Genomic DNA, 22,130 nt, shown 5'->3' with positions numbered 1-22,130 from the left:
AACCTAGGTATATTCTGCTTTTAAATTGATCAGTCGAATTCGACAATCATTGAACGTGTCTTTGTTTTCGAGTGAGGTAGTTCAGTTGACGGGACTTGTCTCGTAGCTTGTTACCACACTAGTGTTATGTACACAGTTATACCCGTATGTCATCTCCAGGATGATGTACGGTTTTATTAGAAACGTTTATCAAAGAAAGTAACATATGGTGTGCCATGTACTTATTTATTAATCATACACTTTACAAATTTGCCTAGGTATACTTTGGCATAAGCCAAATAGCCTTAAATTGCGTCATATCACTTATAGTCTAGTAAAATAAAATTACACTACATGTAAATCAAAATGTAAATTCGTACAGGTTGAAACAAATTTTATATCAAAGTTTAGGTGGGTACAAAAGGTATTTTCAAGAAAGTATCCAAATCATACAAGGGGATCATTGTTTAAATAATTAAAAAGGGGTCATTTTTGCAAAAAAATTACTTTTTTAACGGCTGAGGTCATTCAATTACTAATGAAGGTCTATAGGAGTATTTTCTGCAAAGCTGAAGGATAAATCTTTCACATAAGACTTACTAAATTAAATTTAAATTTATTTAAATAATTATACATAAAACTTTAAAAACAAATTTGCAAATAAATATTTTTAGCGTTTTAAATAAGCACTATAAAATATCTTATTTTACAGGACAACTTGCGCTATGTTATCAGTATTAATTAAAAAAAAGTTGGTCCAAAAATATTTAATATTTTTTGAGATATTGAATTTGTTTATTAAATGTTACTCTATCTTCAATTGCAAAAACGCGGTTGTTGCCAAATAAATATTCACCTGTATTAAATCTTAATATTTTTATTTTTATGTATGTTTTCGATAAATGTATTGATAAATTCAAATTTCAATTAAACTTTCCCCTAAAATGGCATTTGAAAATTATTCAAATTTGTTTATAATTTGTTTTTTTAATAACGTCGCTGAGATTAAATATTTTGAAATGCCGTTTCAATCATTGCGTTCCTGGGAATTTTTCACTAATTAACAAATTTTTTTGTCTTTTTTTCTTCTTCTTTTTTTTTCTTGGAGTTATATTACTACGGGCCCTTTTAGGGTTAAGTTTCATTAAGAATGTCGAGTCACTAAGTTGTAGATTTTAGACCTAAAAATATTAAGATTTAACTAAAATCACTTAAATAAAATGTGGCTACTTAGTGAGCTACAGGGTGTTGTATTTAAAAATTAAAAAATTATTTTTACCAAGTACTTTCAAACTATTTGAGGTATCCTTATCATACTTGACAGAAAGTGTGGGTACTATACAGTCTACTAAACTGCGATAAATAAAAGTTTCTAGCTACTACCAGAGGCGCACGACAGGGGATAGTTAATGGTTGACCCTTCCCAAATTCTACGCCACTGAGGAAATTACTATTTTAGCGAAATTTTTCGATTCTCCAATACTTTCTATGTAAATAACATACTCTTTACTGGTAACGATTAAGTCATTAGTTTTCGAGATATTGGACGTTAAAAATGAAACGGCATATTTATTTTGATTCATTCATTCATTCATTTTAAACTTCCAATATCTCTCAAACTGATGACTTATCGATACCAATAAAGTTATTTACATATAAAGTATAGGAGAATCGAAAAATTTCGCTAAAATAGTAATTCACTCAGTGGCGTAAAATTTGGGAAGGGTCAATCATTCACTATCCCCTGTCGCACGCCTCTGGCACTAGCCAGAAACGTTTATTAATCACAGTTTAGTAGGGTGTATAATAGCCAGACTTTCTGCCAAGTATGATAAGGATACGTCAAATAGTTTTAAAGTACTTGGTAACAAAAATTTTTAAATTTTTAAATAAAACACCCTGTAACTCATAAGTAGCCACATTTTATTCATGAGATTTTAGTTAAATCTTAATATTTTTAGGTCTAGAATCTACAACTCAGAGATTCGACATTCTTAATAAAATTTAACGCTAAAAGGGCCCGTAGTAATATAACTCCAAGAAAAAAAAAAAGAAGAAGGAAAAACGACAAAAAATTTTTGTTAATTAGTAAAAAATTCCCAGGAACCCAATTATCGAAACGACATTTCAAAATACTTAGTCCCCGCGATGTTATTAAAAAAACAAATTATAAACACATTTGAATAATTTTCAAATGCCATTTTAGGGGGAAGTTTAATTGAAATTTGAATTTATCAAGACATTTATCGAAAACATACATAAAAATAAAAATAATGAGATCTTAAGCAGGTGAATATTTCTTTGGCAACAACCGCGTTTTTGCAATTGAAAATATAGTAACATTTAATAAACAAATTCAATATCTCAAAAAATATTAAATATTTTTCGACCAATTTTTTTTTGCTTAATACTGGTAACATAGCGCAACTTAGTCTGTAAAATAAAATATTTTATAGTGCTTATTTAAAACGCTAAAAATAATTTTTTGCAAATTTGTTTTTAAAGTTTTATATACAATTATTTAAATAAATAGGGGTCAAATTTAAATTAGTAAGACTTATCTGAAATATTTACCCTTCAACTTTGCAGAAAAAAATCCCATAGACCTTCATTAATAAGTGAATTATCTCAGCAGTTAAAAAAGTATTTTTTTTGCAAAAATTACCCCTTTTTAATTATTTAAACAATGATCCCCTTGTATGATTTGGATACTTTCTTGAAAATATCTTTTGTACCCACCTAAACTTTGATATAAAATTTGTTTTAACCTGTACGAATTTACATTTTGACTTTTTTTTATTTTATTAGGCTATTATTTCCACGTCATATCAACACAATTTGAACATAAGAACGAAAAACCATTTTAGTAATTTTATATCACACCCATTTTAGGAATTTTATATCACACACATTGTAGGTATTTAGTATTCGCCTTAAGGCCGGCGCCCACTTATACGGAATAGCCCTATACGGAACGGACGCTCAGCGCGATGTGCTACGATTCCGTAAAGTAGGCTCTGAGCCATTTGAATACACGAAAATATTAAAATGCCGATCGTCGCGGTCCGTTCCGTAGCAGGCTGTTCCGTAAAAGTGGACGCCGGCCTTTAATCATTTATAATCAAATGGTAGTAATAATTGAAGTAAACTTTTCAGAAGTTCATATTGAAATAAGCGTCAGGGATAGTTTTGTGATGTCCATATCCTAAATAACACGCATGAAGAAGAAATATGGGTATTAGGAGGTATTCAAATAATTAACGACGTTTATACAAATAAATGGTCGATCTATCAACAACACATAAATTGCAGATTGCATGGTCCTATAATTCGAGGGTCTGGAGGTTTTATGGCAAATGGTTAACAAACTGGTAGAAGAATTTGCATTAAATGGCTTATTTTCAACAAGATTAAGAAAGCTTGAGAGTACATCAAGAAAAGAGAAAATATTTGGGAACAACAATAAATGAGAATAACGGGTATTCGAAAGAAATTAAATCAAGAATAGGATAAGCAAAGAGTTACATTCATAAATTCAACAAAGTAACAAAGGTATTCTCAAGTTGAAGGGGAAAATCTCGGGATACAAATATGGAATATTAAAGAAGGATACGGAATGGAAAATTAGACACTGGAGACAGGAGACAGACAGAACGAAAATCTTTGAACTGAAAACTAGGATGAATCCAGTCACAAGTGTCAATACATTGAGACGAATAGAAAAAGAGTATAAGATTTAAGTATTATTAAAATTTTAGCACCTAGAAATTGTCATGAAAAAGAAACGGGACTTATAAAAAGCAAATAAAAACTATTCTTCCAGACGAATACTATTATCGCTGCCTGTGAAAATTGGAGGGAGGGGCAGATCAATATTGAAATGGAAGGATGACAGCGAGAAATAACTGACGAAAATTGACAAGAAAAATTCGAAGCTCAACTGACCAAAGGACCAAATAAAATAAAAAATAAAAAGAGGTGTATTGTGGAGCTATATGTGGCAAATATTATTCAACGACTAGGACTAATAAACCAAAAGCATAAATAACAACATAGCCAAAACTTTCTGAGTAATAATCCCAAATCTGTAGAAAAGTTACACCAAATGCGAAAAGATTAACCAGATAAAAACGCTTTTCATTGCACATACCTAATAACCAGAAAAACTATTCAGATACATTTATAAGAACCCTACATCTAATATACGACTACACAAAAACACAAAAAAACTCAGCTTAGGTCGAGGAGTAAGACAAAGAGGAAATGTAGATGAGAAAGTATTAATCATATGAGGTTTGCGAAAAGAAAGAAAGAACAAAGAAAAGAAAAACAATATACAAACAAACATACATTGGAGAGATGTACCAATAGAAAGAGTTGAACAATACAAATACCTAGAAACCTGTATTTCAGAAAATAATGACCAAACAATAGAAATAGGTAAGGGTTAGGAAAGAAATAGCAAGAAATGCCTTTGTAAAAATGAAAACAATTCTCTGCAATAATGACGTTATATTAGAGCAGAATAAGAGCTCTGAGATGTTTCGTGTTTTCGTTAATATAATATAGACTTGGAAATTGAACACTGAATTGGAAGTTGAAGAATTCACAAAGAAGCTACAGTCATTTGAAATGTGGTGTTACAAAAGGATGCTTAGAATAGCATGGATACAGAAGGAAACGAACATTGCGAGAAATGGACAAAGAATACGAAATAATAAAAACAATAAAAATAAGAAAGTTACAAAATCTAGGGCACGTTGTGAGGGGAGAGCGATATGAACTGCTATGGCTGATAATACAGGGAAAGATAAGAGGAGGAAGGAGTATAGGAAGAAGGAGAGTGTCATGGTTGAAGAATTTAAGAAACTGGTTTAGATAAAGTTCAGTAGAACTCTTCAAAGCAGCGGTAGACAAAGTAAAGATGATGATATCCAACCTCCGATTGGGGGACGGCACTTAAAAAACGAGAAGAAGAAGAAGAAGAAGAAGAAGAAGAAGAAGAAGAAGAAGAAGTTTGCGGATGACAATGTATTAAGCGCAAACAGAACTTACAAGACACAATATCTGTAATACATTCGCTTAAAATTCTGTTTGAAAGAGTAAGATTAAAGATAAACTTTGAGAAAAATGACAAATCTTGTAATGAGTGGAAATATCCCTATTGATAATAATGCGATACAACAATTAGCCACTTATAAATATCTGGGATACGAGATGAAAATAAGCAGAGACAATCATATACTTACATGAAATACAAAAAGGAATAAGCCTGACATTAGCAACATTTTTGGCAAACTGGAAGATAAAAGTTCCATGCCTATGTGTCTTAAACGAAATATTTATATAGACAAGGCGAAAGTTCGTTGGGAAAAATATTCCCCTGAGATATTGTTGCATAATTACATTCGTGAGACATCCCAGAATAAGGTTTAAGAAGTCGTCCACGTGAAAAGTGGGCCAAATTTTTTTTAACAATTTTTTTTAATCAAATTGCAAAAATCAATATTTTTGGCCCAGACAATTTTTTTGTAGGTTTTTTTAACCATTCTGGATAAAAAAGGTCTCATAATTTTTCTCTAAAGTTGATCGTTTTCGAGTTATAAGCAATTTAAAATTGAAAAAAACGAAAAATGGCGATTTTCAAGGCTTAATAACTCGGTTAAAAGTTATTATTATGAAAGTCAGAACGTGACTAAATCAAAGTTTAATGCCCCGCCCAGTGGCGTGCTGGAACTTTTCAAGCGGCCCGGTGATTTTATAGAAAAGCGGCCTCCCATCCTCATTTTACCTTTTATTATCAGGATGTTTTATTCGGTATTTAAAAAAACAAAAAAAAAACAAAAATATAATTTATTTTTGAATCAAACATAAAACTTTGAATTCAATGATTTTTTTCTTAATTTGCTATATTTTTTCATTTAAGAATAATAAATCTCACAAATAATAATTGACATGAATGACAATATTGTATGCAGTAAGGCAGAAACCATAATTTCCTAAATAAATATAATATGAATTTGATGTAATTAAGGTACAAGTAAAATAAAATTGAGAATTTTTCAATTGTGTATTAAGTTGCATTTTAGTAAATCAATTAAGCCGCGTTTACACGATGACAATTGGCGAGACAATTGTCAGAAGACAACTGACTGGCACGAAATTATTGTCTTCGTCTAAACACTTCAGGCGAATTGCCTTGCCAACTGCCCTCGCAATTGGCCCAAAATTCAGTTGTCTCCGGGAGTAGACTGAGGACAATGAGCTGCGCCCAGTGAGTCCCCCCCCCCACCACTCCACCACTCGAAATCTCAATTGTCGCCGTGTGAACGGTGTAGGCCAGTAGTGCTGTTTTGTTTTTTGCCAGTTCCCTCTAGTTCTCTTGTGTCAGTCAAAACATACACGTAGTTTGTGTTATTTGTGTTACGTCTGGTTATTCTTTAGCAAAATGGCACCAAAGTGGAGTGACAAAGTCATTTCCTTGTCCACTCCCTCTTCTTATGTAACTCCTCTTCTAGCACATTGCAAGACTCACTGATAAATTCCCGGTAAAGCTGATTTAACATTAGTTTTAAGTCATCACCGGACACAACAGATGACGAGCAGTCGGTCATGTTTTAGCTGTCTACTGCCATGGCAATAGTTGGCCCCGTATAAACATCTTCTCGTTCAACTGGACTGGCCTCCGACAATCCGCAACCACGTGATGACAATTGTCCAATGACAATTGTCTCGCCAATTGTCATCGTGTAAACGCGGCTTTATACAAGATAGTACAAATACAAGTACAGTACAAATACTTTAATTTAACAATATTTAAAATGTTAATACAACGCAATAATCTAAATATTATTTTGCAATTATTTTATAAAATAATTACTTAACTCTCGATCAATAATTTCCGCATTAAAATAGATTTTTGAGCAAATTCGTCGATTATTTCATCATTTTTAAGCTCATACAAAGCTTCTTTTTCTATAGCCATTAGCATAAAAATGATCTTGTGTTAAAGTACTTCTTATCCGACTTTTTATGTATTTCAATGTTGAAAATCTTTTTTCGCAAGATACTTGTGTCACTAAAGAGTTAATAAATGCTTTATATTATACTATTTAAATTTGGATAAGCTTACTTCATACTTTCTGTAGGCTGAACATATGCATTAACTCCATCTTCTATAATCTCAGTATTTTGCAAAATCCTATTTTTAATACAATCCATTTATCAGCAAAATCCATGAGTTCTTCTGTAATTGCAGTCGCAGATATGGTAGGATAAAACTTTCTTAATTTTTCAGTAAATGATTTAAATGCCATCAAAGGTATACCATTTTTTTTATTGTTTCAAAATTTCTAGGATGTAGAGTGCTTATATCATCATAAAACGATTTGATTTGTCTTGATCAAATCGTTTTAGATACTTTCAATAATTCGGTCAAAAATGAGCAAGATGTTTTTCCATTTTTTAATTCTGCAGAGTCCATACATGTTTGAAGGAAATTGGAAAATATAAAACCATAAATATACTTGTATGTATGAAAATAAATAATATCTGTAGCAATCTATTTATGTATATAGACTATAGAGTTCTACTCATTTACTTAAACTGTATTTCACAATTAAAAAAAATTGATTTTTTTAAACGTTTTATTCATATTATTAGCAAAATTAACATCCGATTAGAAATTAAAAAAATATTTTTTTGTTACATCTAAAAATTTTTGTGAAAACCTATTTGACCGGCCTCAAGAGGCCGCAGCCTCTCGGTGATTGCACCGATTCATTTATATGGCCAGCACGCCACTGGCCCCGCCTACAAGATCCTGAAGAAATTTTTGTCATTATTTTATTACTAAGCTGTTATTTTTAAGTAATAATAATGAGCGCCATGCACGTGGTAGGCGGCCGTAAATGTGAGTGCAAGTAAGATGCACAATTGGACTGCCGGAGTGGCATCTCTCTCGCACTCAGCATTTACGGCCGGCTACCACGTGCATGGCGCTCAATATTATTACTTAAAAATAACAGCTTAGTAATAAAATAATGACAAAAATTTTTTCAGGATCTTGTAGGGGGGCATTAAACTTTGATTTGGTCACTTTCTGACTTTTATAATAATAACTGAGTTATTAAGCCTTGAAAATCGCCATTTTTCGTTTTTTTCAATTTTAAATTGCTTAAACTGGAAAACGATCAACTTTAGAGAAAAATTATAAGAGACCTTTTTTATCCAGAATGGTCCAAAAAACCTACAAAAAAATTGTCCGGGCCAAAAATATTGATTTTTGCAATTTGATTAAAAAAAATTGTTAAAAAAAATTTGGCCCACTTTTCATGTGGACGACTTCTTGAATCTTATTCTGGGATGTCTCACGAATGTAATTATGCAAAAAAATCTCATGGGAATATTTTCCCAACGAACCCGCCGTTTTCGCCTTGTCTAATAATCAATCTATTTTACCCGTACAAATCTCTGACGTAAAGATCCTCAGATAAACTCAGAGTTACATAACGAGTCGTGGAGCGTGCAATGCTGGTCGTAAGCCTTGGAAACCATATTATAACAGACCAAAAAAAAAACAGGCAAAGATCAAGTGTTCAAGACGTCATTGAAGGAATCAAGACAGCAAGCAGTCTATCCCTCCGCATTAGATGTTTCACAAAATAACTTTCAAATAAGTTTGTCTTTTTTGTTTATTTTAAAATTGCTGAATCTTACTGACTACATAAAATATCGATTTTATTTAAACGAAAACATGGACGCCATATGTTACATTTGAATAAAGAACATAAAAATTCTAATAATAGTATGACTGTGGACAGGGCATAGCGGTGTCAACCAGCTAGGGGGGGTGTTCGTCAGCGGGCGTCCCTTGCCCGATTCCACTAGGCAGAAGATCGTCGAGCTGGCGCATTCTGGAGCAAGACCCTGTGATATTTCAAGAATTCTTCAAGTCTCTAATGGATGTGTTTCAAAAATACTTGGCAGGTAGGTAACTTACTGTATAAAGCCGGGATCTCAAGAAACCTGGCTCGGCGCTCTTCACCAGTTTAGAGTTGGTGAAAAAAAAATAGAACATATTAGAAAACGTTAAAAACTAAAGACGGCAATCAACGCAACGTCAAATAACTTCCTCCCCTCAAAATTGATGGTTCACGATCAGTGGGCTAGGACAGAACTCTCGATTTATGATCGGCGCGGGCTGTCCCATCATTTGTCGGTAAATCAACACGGTTCAAAGGAAATCAGAAGCTGATACACAGTAGGTACTTACCCCTCCAACTCTTCCGACGCAGCTAGGGGCCGGTACGTTCAGTGCCGTGGTAATGTTAGTATGAAATGAAGTGGTCTAACGACGTTGTGTTGGAATTTTTATCATTGTATGAATTAACCAACTTACTAAAATTTCTACCGCCAACACAGGTGGCGTATCATCGATCCCGTCCGAGCGCATTTATCAAAAAGTAAATATTTATTAATGTCACAGTAACGTGGCGCTCCGACCGTGCTCTCTTTTCCTTTCACTATTATATATTTTCTATTGGTATATGCCGACGTGAACTGGCGAAGAGCGCCGCGCCATGGTCGGTGAGATTCCGGCTTTATTGTGACGTCTTGCGTGACCAGACACCTCGTAACGCGACAGTTCGTAACCGGACAGTTGGTAACGGACAATTCGTAACAGCGACAGTTCGTAACGGCGACAGTTCGTAACTATACAAATTCGTAACGGACAATTCGTAACGTCCAAATTGAATTATTATGTTTATTTTTGTTAACGTGGAAACTAACTGTTATTACAGTTATAATTGAAATTATGTTTATCAATTTAATGAATCAGTACGGATAAACATGTTTAACACATTTTATATTTCGTGTTTCAGAATATATATTAAAAGTCTTTACCTAAACACAAACAAATATATTTAAATACAGAGAAACTTTTAAAATTATTTTTAAAATTTTATCACTCTTATTGTTCCTTAAATTTGCATATAGGTACCTAGACAAAGGAACAATGAAGTACTTAATTCCTGAAATCTTTAATCTGACAACCGTCTTTGTCTTTAGACATTCCAAACTCTTTAAATAAACATTTTGTAAAGGAAAGATTATAATTACCTGTTATTATAATAAACCTTGTGATTGGTAATAGCTTTGGGGCATTCAAGTTATAGTTGATAAGAGGGATGGATTGTAATACTTTAATAATACTAGTCCAGGGTAATAAGGTTTTTTCCATGACACTTAAACAGCCAGGGTACTGGAAGCGTTTTTCGACAGGTAATACCTATCAGAGCAAATTGTAACTATTTCCTGCGTAGGATCTGGCGACCATTTTTATTTATAAACAATTAAGTGGGAAAAAAAACGGCATTTTTCACTTTTTTCTTAATTAATGAAAAACAGGGAAACTTATGGTTTTTTAGTACAAATATCTTCGAGATAATGGAAAATGCTTTAAAATGACGCATCACAAAGTTTGATATACTCATTTATTGTTAATATAATTGCGAAAAAAGGTCGGAATTGCAAAAAAATTATTTTCACAATAACTGTTGTAAAAGTTAGTGTACAGCTTTCAAACTTTTGTCAAATAAGGGTTATTTAGTGCTTAATATGTGATAAAAATTTCAAAGCGATTCATTCAATTGTTTAAATTTTATTCAAATTGGTTATCCCAGAGAGCATTTTTTTGCAATAACATAAGTCAGAAGAAAATGACGTTAGAACCATTCCACAGGTGTTAAATGAAGGAGCGTGAGCTATATTTTCAACAAAAAAGTGAATAAAAAATGCATTTATTAGTAATAAATAATTATGCAAAAGTATCGTAAATCCTTCCTTATACACTTTTTATTTTGTTATATAAGAAATTATACATATTTATTACAATTTTTTATCAATTATGATATAGATATTATTACTTGGTAGTTGTGCACTTAAAACAGGCTAAAAAAGTTAATTTTTTGGAAAAAGTTATTCAAAAAGTTTATAAAGAAAAATTGACGATATTTTATAGTGTCACGAACAGGGTATATTTTTGTCTTATTACCCTGGCCTATACTTGGTTTAACTACTTTTATTATATTCTGAAACACGAAATATGAAATGCCTTAAAAATGTTTATCCTGATACTGATTCGTTAAATTGATAAACATAATTTCTGTTATAACTGTAATAACAGTTAGTTTCCACGTTAACAACAATAAACAGAATAATTCAATTTGGAGGTTACGAATTGTCCGTTACGAATTTGTATAGTTACGAACTGTCGCCGTTACGAGATGTCATGGAACCGTCGTCTTGAGATGTTTACGTAGGTATTTATAGACAGACCAGTATCTTTAAATATAATAAAATCTGGATATTAAACAATATAAGAGAATGGTTGATGAGAATATTCTGAATATACAAACAAACTATCTATGAATAAGTAAAAGAAAAATGAACTAAAAATTTAACTAAAAATATAAATAAACCGTTAATAATACTACTCCACGCTTAATAAATCTCAAAAGTTGTTACTGCCACTAGGCAACTCATCGTTCAGATAAAACTCAGATTTATTAACTGCAGTAGGTACTTATATTTACTGAAAAAATTAACCCAATCTTACGGGAAATCAGTAATGTCATATACATATTAACAAAAATCAAATGTATTTCACTGGTGAATCAAAACGTGCAGTTGGAATAGGATCAGAGATCATAGGACAGACAAGCAATTTCAGCAAATACTTGAATGATATTCTACAAGCTGTTGTGGATTCCTCGAATCCTCAAAAACATTTCACGGTGCAACCAAAGATGCAGTAAGCAATTTAATGTCATTTACATAGATAGCCAAGTGGCTATTCTGGTAGTAATGAACCCACTCACAAAATCAAAATTGGTGAGGAACAGCAAAGGTCTCCTCAACAACCTGGCAAAAGACAATAAAGTGTCTAATGTGGGTGCGGGTCATAAAGGGGTGCATGGGAACGAACGAGCAGATATGTTGGCAAAACAAGGCTCGAGAGAAACTTTTGAAGGCTCAGAACCTTTCTAAGGCATCATTAAAGATTCTACGAAAAACGAAGTTCAGAAATGTCTGATAAGGGAGCATCAAAAGAAATTAAGAGCCATTCAGGAGCAAATCCAGACTAAAAAAATAATCAAGAATATTGATAAAAAACTCTCGAACAATTTAATGAACCTCAATAAACGAGAGATGACAGCGGTTACTGAAATGGTGACTGAGTATTGCCGTTTAAGAAATCACCTATACAAACTAGGTAAGGTGAATAAACCATGATGCAGAAAGTGTGAAATGAAAGAAGAGACTGTCATACACATACTATGACATTGCAATGTGCTAAGTGATGTAAGACAGGAATTCACTGGTCACCTGAGGTTTGAACCAGAAAAGATCCTAAAACTACCAATAAGAAAACTGGGACAGGACTAAGACATGGGGAGGGCCTGGTACTCTTATTTCTAGAAGATTATTCATTGAGTATGTTTTCTGATCATTGCTATTATGTATATTTAGAAAGAAACTTATTGTGATGACTTAATTGTGGTACTGATACTTCTTCTATTGGTTGGATTATGCATAGGGATCCTCTTTCTGCTCTTCTTATTACTGTACTGATAACAGATAGGTATGTCGTACCAGTTTCTTATGTCTCTGAACCATGAGTATAGTTTGCGACCTGGTGATCTCCTAGTTGTCCATTACAATGATTTCTAAAAGATTATCTTTGTCGTCTTTTAAAATATGGACCACGTATGAGACCTTTCGCCATTTAACGATGTTTAGAAGCTCCCTTTGAGCAATAACTGCTTTTAGGACTTCTTCATTTGTATTTGTAATATATATTCGACCCATGGTATTTTAAGCAACCTTCTAAGACTACATACACATTTCTAACACATCAATACAGTTTAGCGATCCTACTTTAAGTGACCGTAAATTATTATTGGTCGTATGTAGCATTTTAGAACGGGAATAGAGCGACCCCAAGAGTTTTCGCGCTGATGAATGTACTTACAGACAGGTATTGATAAGGGTATTGATACAATCTTCTTAATTGTTTTTTATGCAAATTAGTTAGAAACAGTTTGATAAAATTTGGTTATTGTTTTTGTAGGTATTATGAGACAGGATCAATTCGTCCACGTGCAATCGGAGGTTCAAAACCTAGAGTTGCCACCGCTGAAGTGGTGTCTAAAATATCTTCATACAAAAGAGAGTGTCCTTCCATATTTGCCTGGGAAATTAGAGATAGGTTATTGCAAGAGGGTGTCTGTACAAACGACAATATACCAAGCGTAAGTATTTATTTCACTGTTTATTTGAAATGTTCAAAAGGTACAATTTAACTCAATATTTTCTATTCTATTATATATGTTACAGTTCAAGTTGATTTTAAGTTAGAGTTGACTTTTCCTAGTTCGAGTCAACTCCAACTGAAACGAGCAGTAAAAGTTGATTTGAAAAATTTAAATCAACGTTTACTAGTTGAAGTTGACTCTTCCTAACTCTTGTTAGTAAAAGTAGATTATAAAATTTATACGAGTATCGAGTATAATCTCACGTGCATTTTTGATGAGTGTGCGTCTCTTTGTTTTGACCGTTTTAACTACTTATTAGTCCAGGCTGTAACGTCGCCCCCGTTAGGTCAATTATTCTGATTCGATTTTTTTGCACAAACTTACTCAAACAAATACATCCTTATAACAAATACACAGTGACAGGCGGTACCGCGGTCGAAAAATTGTTTAACCAATTTTTGTTAACCAAATTCACAAAAATAATTCTTATCTACCCTACCTTATATTATGTATAACTTTTTATTGTGTGAAAATTGTAAATATAGATAGCAGTACATGAAGGGTTTAAAGTGTGCCTGAAGTAATAATATATTTTAAATGGGATTTACTTTTTCGCACTGTTTTTTAGAACACTTTCATATAATCAAATATCTTTAACTTTCGCCTTGTCATGGTGATGACATGTGAACAATAAATTACAAAAAAGTTTTAACAGTTTTGTGGTTTGACAGAAGTTTGAATTTTTAAATGTCAAAGTTCTAAAAAATTGTAAAATAGGAATGTATTCCAGTGACGAAGAGTTGCAGTTTTTTATTTGTTTTTTGGTAGATAAAATATTGTATGAAACTCTGCGTGAAGTACTTTTTGCGCACTTAGGCGATGTATAGCACTCGGCCCGCTCGTGCTCTAAACATCGCGTGCGTGCGCAAAAAGCATATTTCACGAACTGTTAATACTATAAATAACTAAGTATTTCACTCCGGACAATTTTTTTTAGATTATTTTGGTCATTCGGAGCAAAAAAGGTCTCTTGTGATTTTTCTCTAAAATTGATAGTTTTCGAGTTATAAACGATTTAAAAATTTGTTGAAAATGCGAAATGACCATTTTTAAGGCTTAATAACTCGATGAAAAACTATTACATATTATGAAAGTCATAAAGTCACCTAATCAAAGTTTAAAGCCCCCCCCCCTACAAGATCCTGAAGAAATTTTTGTCATTATTTTATTACTAAGCTGTTATTTTTAATTATCAACAATGAGCGCTAAAAGCGTATAGAGGCGGCCGTCAATGTGAGTGCGAGTAAGATCCTCCATTCCGACCGTCCAATGGTGCATCTCACTCACACTCACATTGACAGCCGCCTCAATACGCTCCTAGCGCTCATTGTTAATAATTAAAAATAACAGCTTAGTTATACAATAATGACAAATATTTCTTCAGTACCTTGTAGGGGGGTCGTTAAAATTTGATTTGGTGACTTTTTGACTTTCATAATAATAATTTTTAACTGAGTTATTAAGCCTTGAAAATGGTCATTTTCGCATTTTTCAAATTTTAAATCACCCCCTCCGTGGCTCAGTGGTAGAGCGCCTGCCTTTGGATCGAAAAAATCCGAAAGGTTGTGGGTTCGAATCTCACCAGGGTCAGGAATTTTTCATTTATTATAAATTAATAAATGAATATAGTTTCTGTCCTTGTGGGATCGGTACTCACCGGAGGGACCGCAGACGTTCGGATACAATTAGCGTCTCTTTGCAAAGACAATGACGTCGACTTTGCAAAGTAACAAGACACTTACTCAACACACACACTAGACATGACACGAGGTACCTAACTGTTCAAAATTACCGTACCTACCATGCCAATGGCCATTAGTTGTCGAGGCATTAGCTAAAAAAAAAAAATCGCGTATAACTCGAGAACAATAAATTTTACAGAAAAATCACAAAAGACCTCTTTTGCTCCGAATGACCCAAATTATTGATGTAAAAAAAATGTCCGAAGTGAATTTTTTTGTGAATTTGTTTAAAAAAAATGTTTAAACAATTTTTCGATTACGGTACCACCTGACACCCTGTGGATTCGTTATAAGGACATCTTTTTGAGTAAGTTTGTACAAAAAAATCGAACTGGAATAATTTACCTAACGGGGGCGACTATACAGCCTGGACTATAAATATCACGATTTGAACATAATATACAGTAACATTTAATTTCTAGAATCGGTTGTTTGTGTGAATCAACTTTTACTAAATGGCATTGGATACTTTAACTAGTTGGAGTCTACTTTTACTAGTAAATGTTGAATAAAAATCTTCATTTTATATTTATAATCAACTTTTACTAAAACTAGACGTTTGAGTCGACTCGAACTAGGAAAAGTCAACTCCAACTGGATAATCAACTTGAACTGTAACATATTATATACATTTTAACGTATATTGCTTTCACCCCCTAAAAGGGGTGAAACTCACCCCCAGGGCAAAAAGCACACATCGGCACAATATCATTTTTTTTTCTTTGACATATTAGCTATGTGTGTGCCAAATTTCATGTCAATTCAAGTAGTTCTTTAAAATTTGGAGCAAAAACCGTGAGTAAATGTGACTATGAAAGTCAGAGGAAATTTTGTCTACAAACTTACGTTCTGTATCATGCGTGATTGACAAAATATAATTATTTTAGATTAACTTTTCTGTTACCTATACAGAACATGTGGTTCATATAATAAATAAGTGACATATTATTATACCTGAGAATTCTTTTCGCTTACATGTTAAGAGACCAACGACAATTTTTTCCGGCTTATCCCTCCGGCCTCCAAGGCAACGTCGTCGTCAGTTTTTTTTTTATTTTCCGTAGTCACATCCGCTGCGAATCACATATAGAGACAATGTAAAAGAAATAAAGATAATTTTCCATCTAAGATCAGAAAACAAATAGACGCCGAGAGAAGCACAAGAGAGACGGAGAGCGAGTCGGTGGTGTGGAATTATGCTGTGTAATGTGAATACACGAGGGGTGGAAGGCAGCAAACCGTAAAGAGTGCGTAGAGGGTGCATAGATTTGCCGCCTGTTTCACAAGAAAAACGGGAGCCGATGCACTTGGGTGTCTGAATCCTCCCCGATTCAACGATTGTTATAACCTTGACCTAAACTCAAATTGGCAACTATTTTTATTGAGGACATCTAAAGAAATCTGGGCAAATTGTGTTAAAAGCATAAATTAGAGTAAATCGATGAGTAGGTGTTATATCCGATTTCTCATTACGAAAATTCTTACAAAACTAAAGATATACCTACGATAAAAATAAAAAATAATAAATTCTGGTGAAAAAAAGCTAAACAAAGGACCCTACAACACTCCTTTTGGAAAAGTGGTCCTGGTCAAATTTAACATAAGTTTGGTCAATCATACTTCTCGATGTGTAGATTTAAAAAGTTCATGGGACTTGGGTCTGAATAACTACTATTCTCGAGCTACAGCCTTCTGAATTTATTGGATTCGAGTGCTCAGTTTACGTTAAGTGCACTAATTCACGGTGAATGCCCAAAAATATTTATTACTGGAAGAGAACGACTCATTTTCTTCATGCATACTTGCGTGTTGTATATATGAATTCGTGGTCAGAAATAGAGGCAATGTATTTTAGTCTTCCGAAAACCTCCAAAAAGTCCTCAGAAAACTAAAGAAGTGCGATATAAATTGTGCTACTAGAGCGATATAAGAATTATCATGTTTTCATAATTGCTTCACAGTTATGCAATACCAGCAAAGCTGCAGTTCCGCCTTATCTTTAGAATACTACTGAACAGTGGCGGATCGAGGGGGGAATAGGGTAATTCCACCCGAAACATGCTCCAGAATTAAAAAAAAATTGTTCTTAATTTGACGAGAATGAACGAGATGGAGCCGTCAAAACACATTTAAAACCAAAGACCGGATGGTGTGAGGAAAAGACGTAGGCCCAGAGTCCGAATTAAGGACCAGGTGGAAGACGAGTTACGGGTGTTAAGAGTACGAAATTGGAAAACCAAGGCGAAAAATAGGAAAGAATGGAAGCTGATTCTTGGACAGGCCGAGGTTCACCGGGGGTTCTAGAGCCATGCAGTGATGATGAACTTTTTAATACAAAATATTGTACAATGGAAGGTGCTACAGCTGAAGATTCTCAACAATTATTACAGAGGTTATTAATTCCCAATGCTGTACAAGCTAAAGCTGAGACTGATAATCTGATTAGAAGAAATGATCAATGGTGAAGGCTTCATAATCATGATTTTGCGAACTTTCCTGTTTTCGACTTAGAATACCTAAAAGACCTTACGATTCAGATATATCAAATTAAACTGGTACCGTCTTACATACAAGATAAAATAGTTGGAGACAACGACGAAGAGTTTCAAATTCATGAGAATATAGATGAGCCGGGATTCTTAAGAGTTTGAATATTGTCTAGGTTTCGGCAAGCTATAAAACACCAAATATTCATTTCCTATACGGTTGATGAAGATGAGCTTGCAAAAGAAACGATTAGCATGTACCTGTCTATCTAGTGCGAGAACTGCGGGTACCTACTTGTGCTCATATAACCAATGTGTTATGGTTTTTAGTCTTTGCAAGACATCAACCCAATGTTAAGTATCCTGATGGGTCCTTAGTTAACACGACATATGATGCATCTAACCAAAATCAGCAAAATCTTAACGTACAGATAGTCGAAGTTGACTTAAACCCGATTTTTCCATAGACAGTTGTAATTCATATTTAGCGTTTACTGACTACCAGGTACTTTGTTTTTTTGTATTGAGATCAGTTCTCTACTTGTCTTATATCTGATATGCGGGACAAGTTTCATGTCAGCTAATGTATTTTTTATGTTCCGACAACTTTTTCTTTAGTTCTGGACCGTGTTACGGAGGGAATTCCCCCATTCCCCCTAGATCCGCCACTGTCCAGGGTGTCCAGTAGTATTCTAAAAATGAGACGGAACTTCAGCTTTTCTGGTATTGCATAGCATAACTGTGAAGCATTCATGAAAACATGATAATTCTCAAGTAGCACATTTTATATCGCACTTTTTTAGTTTTGTGAGGAATTTTCGGAGGTATCCTGAGGACTAAAATACGATGCATCTATTTTTGACCACGAATTTATATAGAAGACAAGACGCAAGTATGCATGAAGAAAATAAGTCTCCTTTCTTCCAATAACAAATATTTTCGGACATTTGACCGTGAATTAGTGCACTTAAGAGTAAACAGTAGCGATCAACAGGTAGCAACAAAATATAACTTCGGGAGATAGTATCACAAACTTTGGCAACAGTGGTAATCTTTGACATTATCTAAGATTAATATTTTGACAATATCAGAGTCGCGCTAAATGGAAGTAATAGAAAACGATTTTATTATAAATAAATAGATATTTATAAAAATAAACCAAAATGGGTGAAAATTTTATGTTAAGATAGGTATTTAGAAAGGTATTTGCATGAAATATCTAATAATAAAACAATAATAAATAATCATTTTTTGTTGTGAAGCGAAACAAATTTCGATTTTCGCATAATTTTGGCACGGTTTTTAATGGACTTTTTCTTGAAAGGTTTCACTTTATTTTTCGTTTGATTTACTTTTTCCATTTTGTTAACCTATTGATAATATTTTTAGAATAAACAATCCTCCTAAAACTTTATATACTCGCATTAGAATTCGAAATATTTTTACGTAAAATATACTTGCCTACCTACATATAACTAAAACTCACAATTAACAACAATATATTCTTTCAAAGAGGCCAACAACTTATACAACAACAAATATATAATAAATTAACTATCAATAAACACTAATTTACTATGAAACAACAATAACGAATTCTTAAATTAACACACTACTGCACTGAACAGATATCGATAAAGATGACAGACAGATTAGAGAAAATCTGACGCAGGTTTGTTAAAATGACAGTGATTATTTCATTCATAGGAGATTCTGACCAATAGAAAGCTACAGAAATCTGAATTAAATCTATAATTTTTGATAATCTCCCGTCGTTAAGTATATTACGTCAGATGCCCTTCGTTACTACGAAAAAATACATTCAGTGACATTAATGACAATTAATGTTTTAAAAATTATAAAAGTGATGACTTTCAATCGTAAATATTTATAAAAACTGTGTGTTTAATGGTACTTACATAAATAAATTACAATAAAATTTTGGTTTTGAACAGTTTTATTCATGAAATAATCGTAACAAATTGCACTCGACCTCTGAAATTAATATAGAATTTCAGAGCTCTTGTGCAATTACTACTGATTATTTCATTCATAGGAGATTCTGACCAATAGAAAGCTACAGAAATCTGAATTAAATCGATAATTTTTGATAATCTCCCGTCGTTAAGTATATTACGTCAGATGCCCTTCGTTGCTACGAAAAAATACATTCAGTGACATTAATGACAATTAATGTTTTAAAAATTATAAAAGTGATGACTTTCAATCGTCAAATATTTATAAAAACTGTGTGTTTAATGGTACTAATTTGTACTTACATAAATAATTTACAATAAAATTTTGGTTTTGAACAGTTTTATTCATGAAATAATCGCAACAAATTGCACTCGAGCTCTGAAATTAATATAGAATTTTTGCTCTCGTGACACGTGACACTTTGACATAATTTCACTCGCCTTCGGCTCGTGAAATTAAAACTGTTAAAGTGTCACTCGGGAAAAATTCAATAATTTCAGAGCTCTTGTGCAATTACTACTGATAATTTCTCTATGTTGCCTAATTAGTTATTTATTTATAATATGTTCGATTTCTTGTTAGAAATAAAAAATTTTAGTAGTTCCAAGATTACACAAAATCTAGGCATGGGATAAAAAAGTTTATTTGAAGAAAGTTTATTTTTTTTTCTTCTTAATGGCGGTACAGGCTCCTTTTTTCAATATTTTATTTAGTTATAGAGTAATTTCCACGTACTAACACATTTCTGAAATTGGGCTCTGTACCACCATTCTTTATTAAATTACGAATATGTGTGCCAAATATCTCGACAAAATATTCAAAATTAGAGCCACAACCTTGGAACGCGTTTGTTGCTACCTGTTGATCGCTACCTACTGTAGCCTCTTAACGTAAACCAAGCACTCGAATCCAATAACTTCAGAAGGCTTGTAGCTCGAGAATAGTAGTTATTCAGACCCAGGTCCCATGGACTTTTTTAATCTACAACATCGAGAAGTATCATTGACCAAACTTTCGTTAAATTTGACCGGGACCACTTTTACATAAGGAGTGTTGCGGGGTCCTTTGTTTATACCTATAGCTTGATGTCATCATCGTCATCATCATCACCTTAATCATCACCAAAATATTGTAGCATATTGAAATTCTAGTTGTAAAAAAACTCAGAAATTTCTACTGTGCGATTTGTGCACAAATCTTTTCTGAATTTACAAGGTCTATCAACACCACTCAAATCACACTTTTTACCAACATTTCAATGGTCCTTATACAACCCATTGAAAAAACGTTTCTTTTAGTAAAGCTGACCTATTTCAAAGCAATTAAAGAAAAATAGGATGATCCTTATCGTTAAGTAGATGTAGAATTATAAAATCCAGTAAAAATTATTTTCTCCTTTACCACTAATCACCCTCAACAATTTTTTTATATAAATAAAACGGGATAATTCCCGAAGGTAGGATGTATACCATCTAGTTAAATAAAATTTAACGTGGATTAAAACACTCCCTGATGTAGTTGGTTTATTTTTTTATAAAAATTTAAAATTTTTAAAAATCCAAAATGATTACGTTCAAACGTTTTCGGACATTGATTACTTTATGTGCCCATATTACATCAAATAAATACATCAAAACCTCGTCCCAACTTTTTGTCTGTTTATTTATACATGTCTCCAACTCGATGTATGTACTCTTATCTCGAAACTAATCTCTATTCATTATAGTTCTGTCACTTCGCTCCCCGGGGAACGTTGATATGGTCCATCAGACAGCAGTTCTTAGGGAAGTCTAAGCTGGACTCGGAAATCCGTCTGACGTGTCTAGATTGTTAGGGTGTATTGGGTGTCTCTTCATAATTATAGTACAATGTATTGGTTTGTTTAGATAATGCAGTTCATAACATTGTATATCTTTTGCCGTCCCCTATGTAATAATGTATTTAAGAGATCCAATAGGATATCGTTTTTTCTGAATAATGACCAGGACATTTTATACATTAGATATAAAATTTGATTTTATAGATTATAATTAAAACAATTGGAAGTGCAACATTTGTGTATGAGAAGAACAATAGAGTTTATTAATGAATAAATAATTATACATACTCCTCTTATTGAAGTTAATATTCGATGATTTTTAAATTGTCTTTGACATGCAGCATGAACAAACTATGGAAAAGATAAAAACGGATGCAAGTTAATTCTAAACGAATATAATATCTACACATATAGTCAAACGGTAAATACACATTCAGAGATTATCAATTGATTTTATAAAAATAATTGAAAACCTCTATCAAAACAACAAGATAAAAGTCAGAATAGATGGAGAATCTACGAAACCTATAGATACAGGTTAGTGGAATAAGAGGGATTCACTAATCCCTAGCTATTTAATCTAGTCATGGATGAAGTCGTAAAGAGCGCCAATAAAGGAAAATGATAGGTACAGAATGGGTAGTAACACTAGAAATGGAGTTGGTATAATTGCTGATAGTGAAATGAAAGACAACTTAGTAGAAGTTGTAAGAACGAGTGATAGAATGATGTCAGTGAAATTTGTAAT

The 22,130-nt window shown here is 32.9% G+C and overlaps 1 protein-coding gene across 1 annotated transcript in view; it reads left to right on the top strand.

The window, feature by feature from the left end:
- LOC114328368 (paired box protein Pax-6-like) overlaps window positions 1-22,130 on the top strand; it is a 336,662-nt gene that overhangs the window by 97,490 nt on the left and 217,042 nt on the right. The window contains exons 3-4 of the mRNA XM_050653360.1: window positions 8,802-8,967; window positions 13,115-13,295. Of these exons, the coding sequence (XP_050509317.1) occupies window positions 8,802-8,967; window positions 13,115-13,295 (347 nt within the window). The remainder of the gene's footprint in view (window positions 1-8,801; window positions 8,968-13,114; window positions 13,296-22,130) is intronic.

The sequence above is a fragment of the Diabrotica virgifera genome, chromosome 6 (assembly GCF_917563875.1).
Source record: "Diabrotica virgifera virgifera chromosome 6, PGI_DIABVI_V3a".
Classification (NCBI taxonomy): domain Eukaryota; kingdom Metazoa; phylum Arthropoda; class Insecta; order Coleoptera; family Chrysomelidae; genus Diabrotica; species Diabrotica virgifera.
This window is presented reverse-complemented; position numbering and strand designations above follow the sequence as displayed.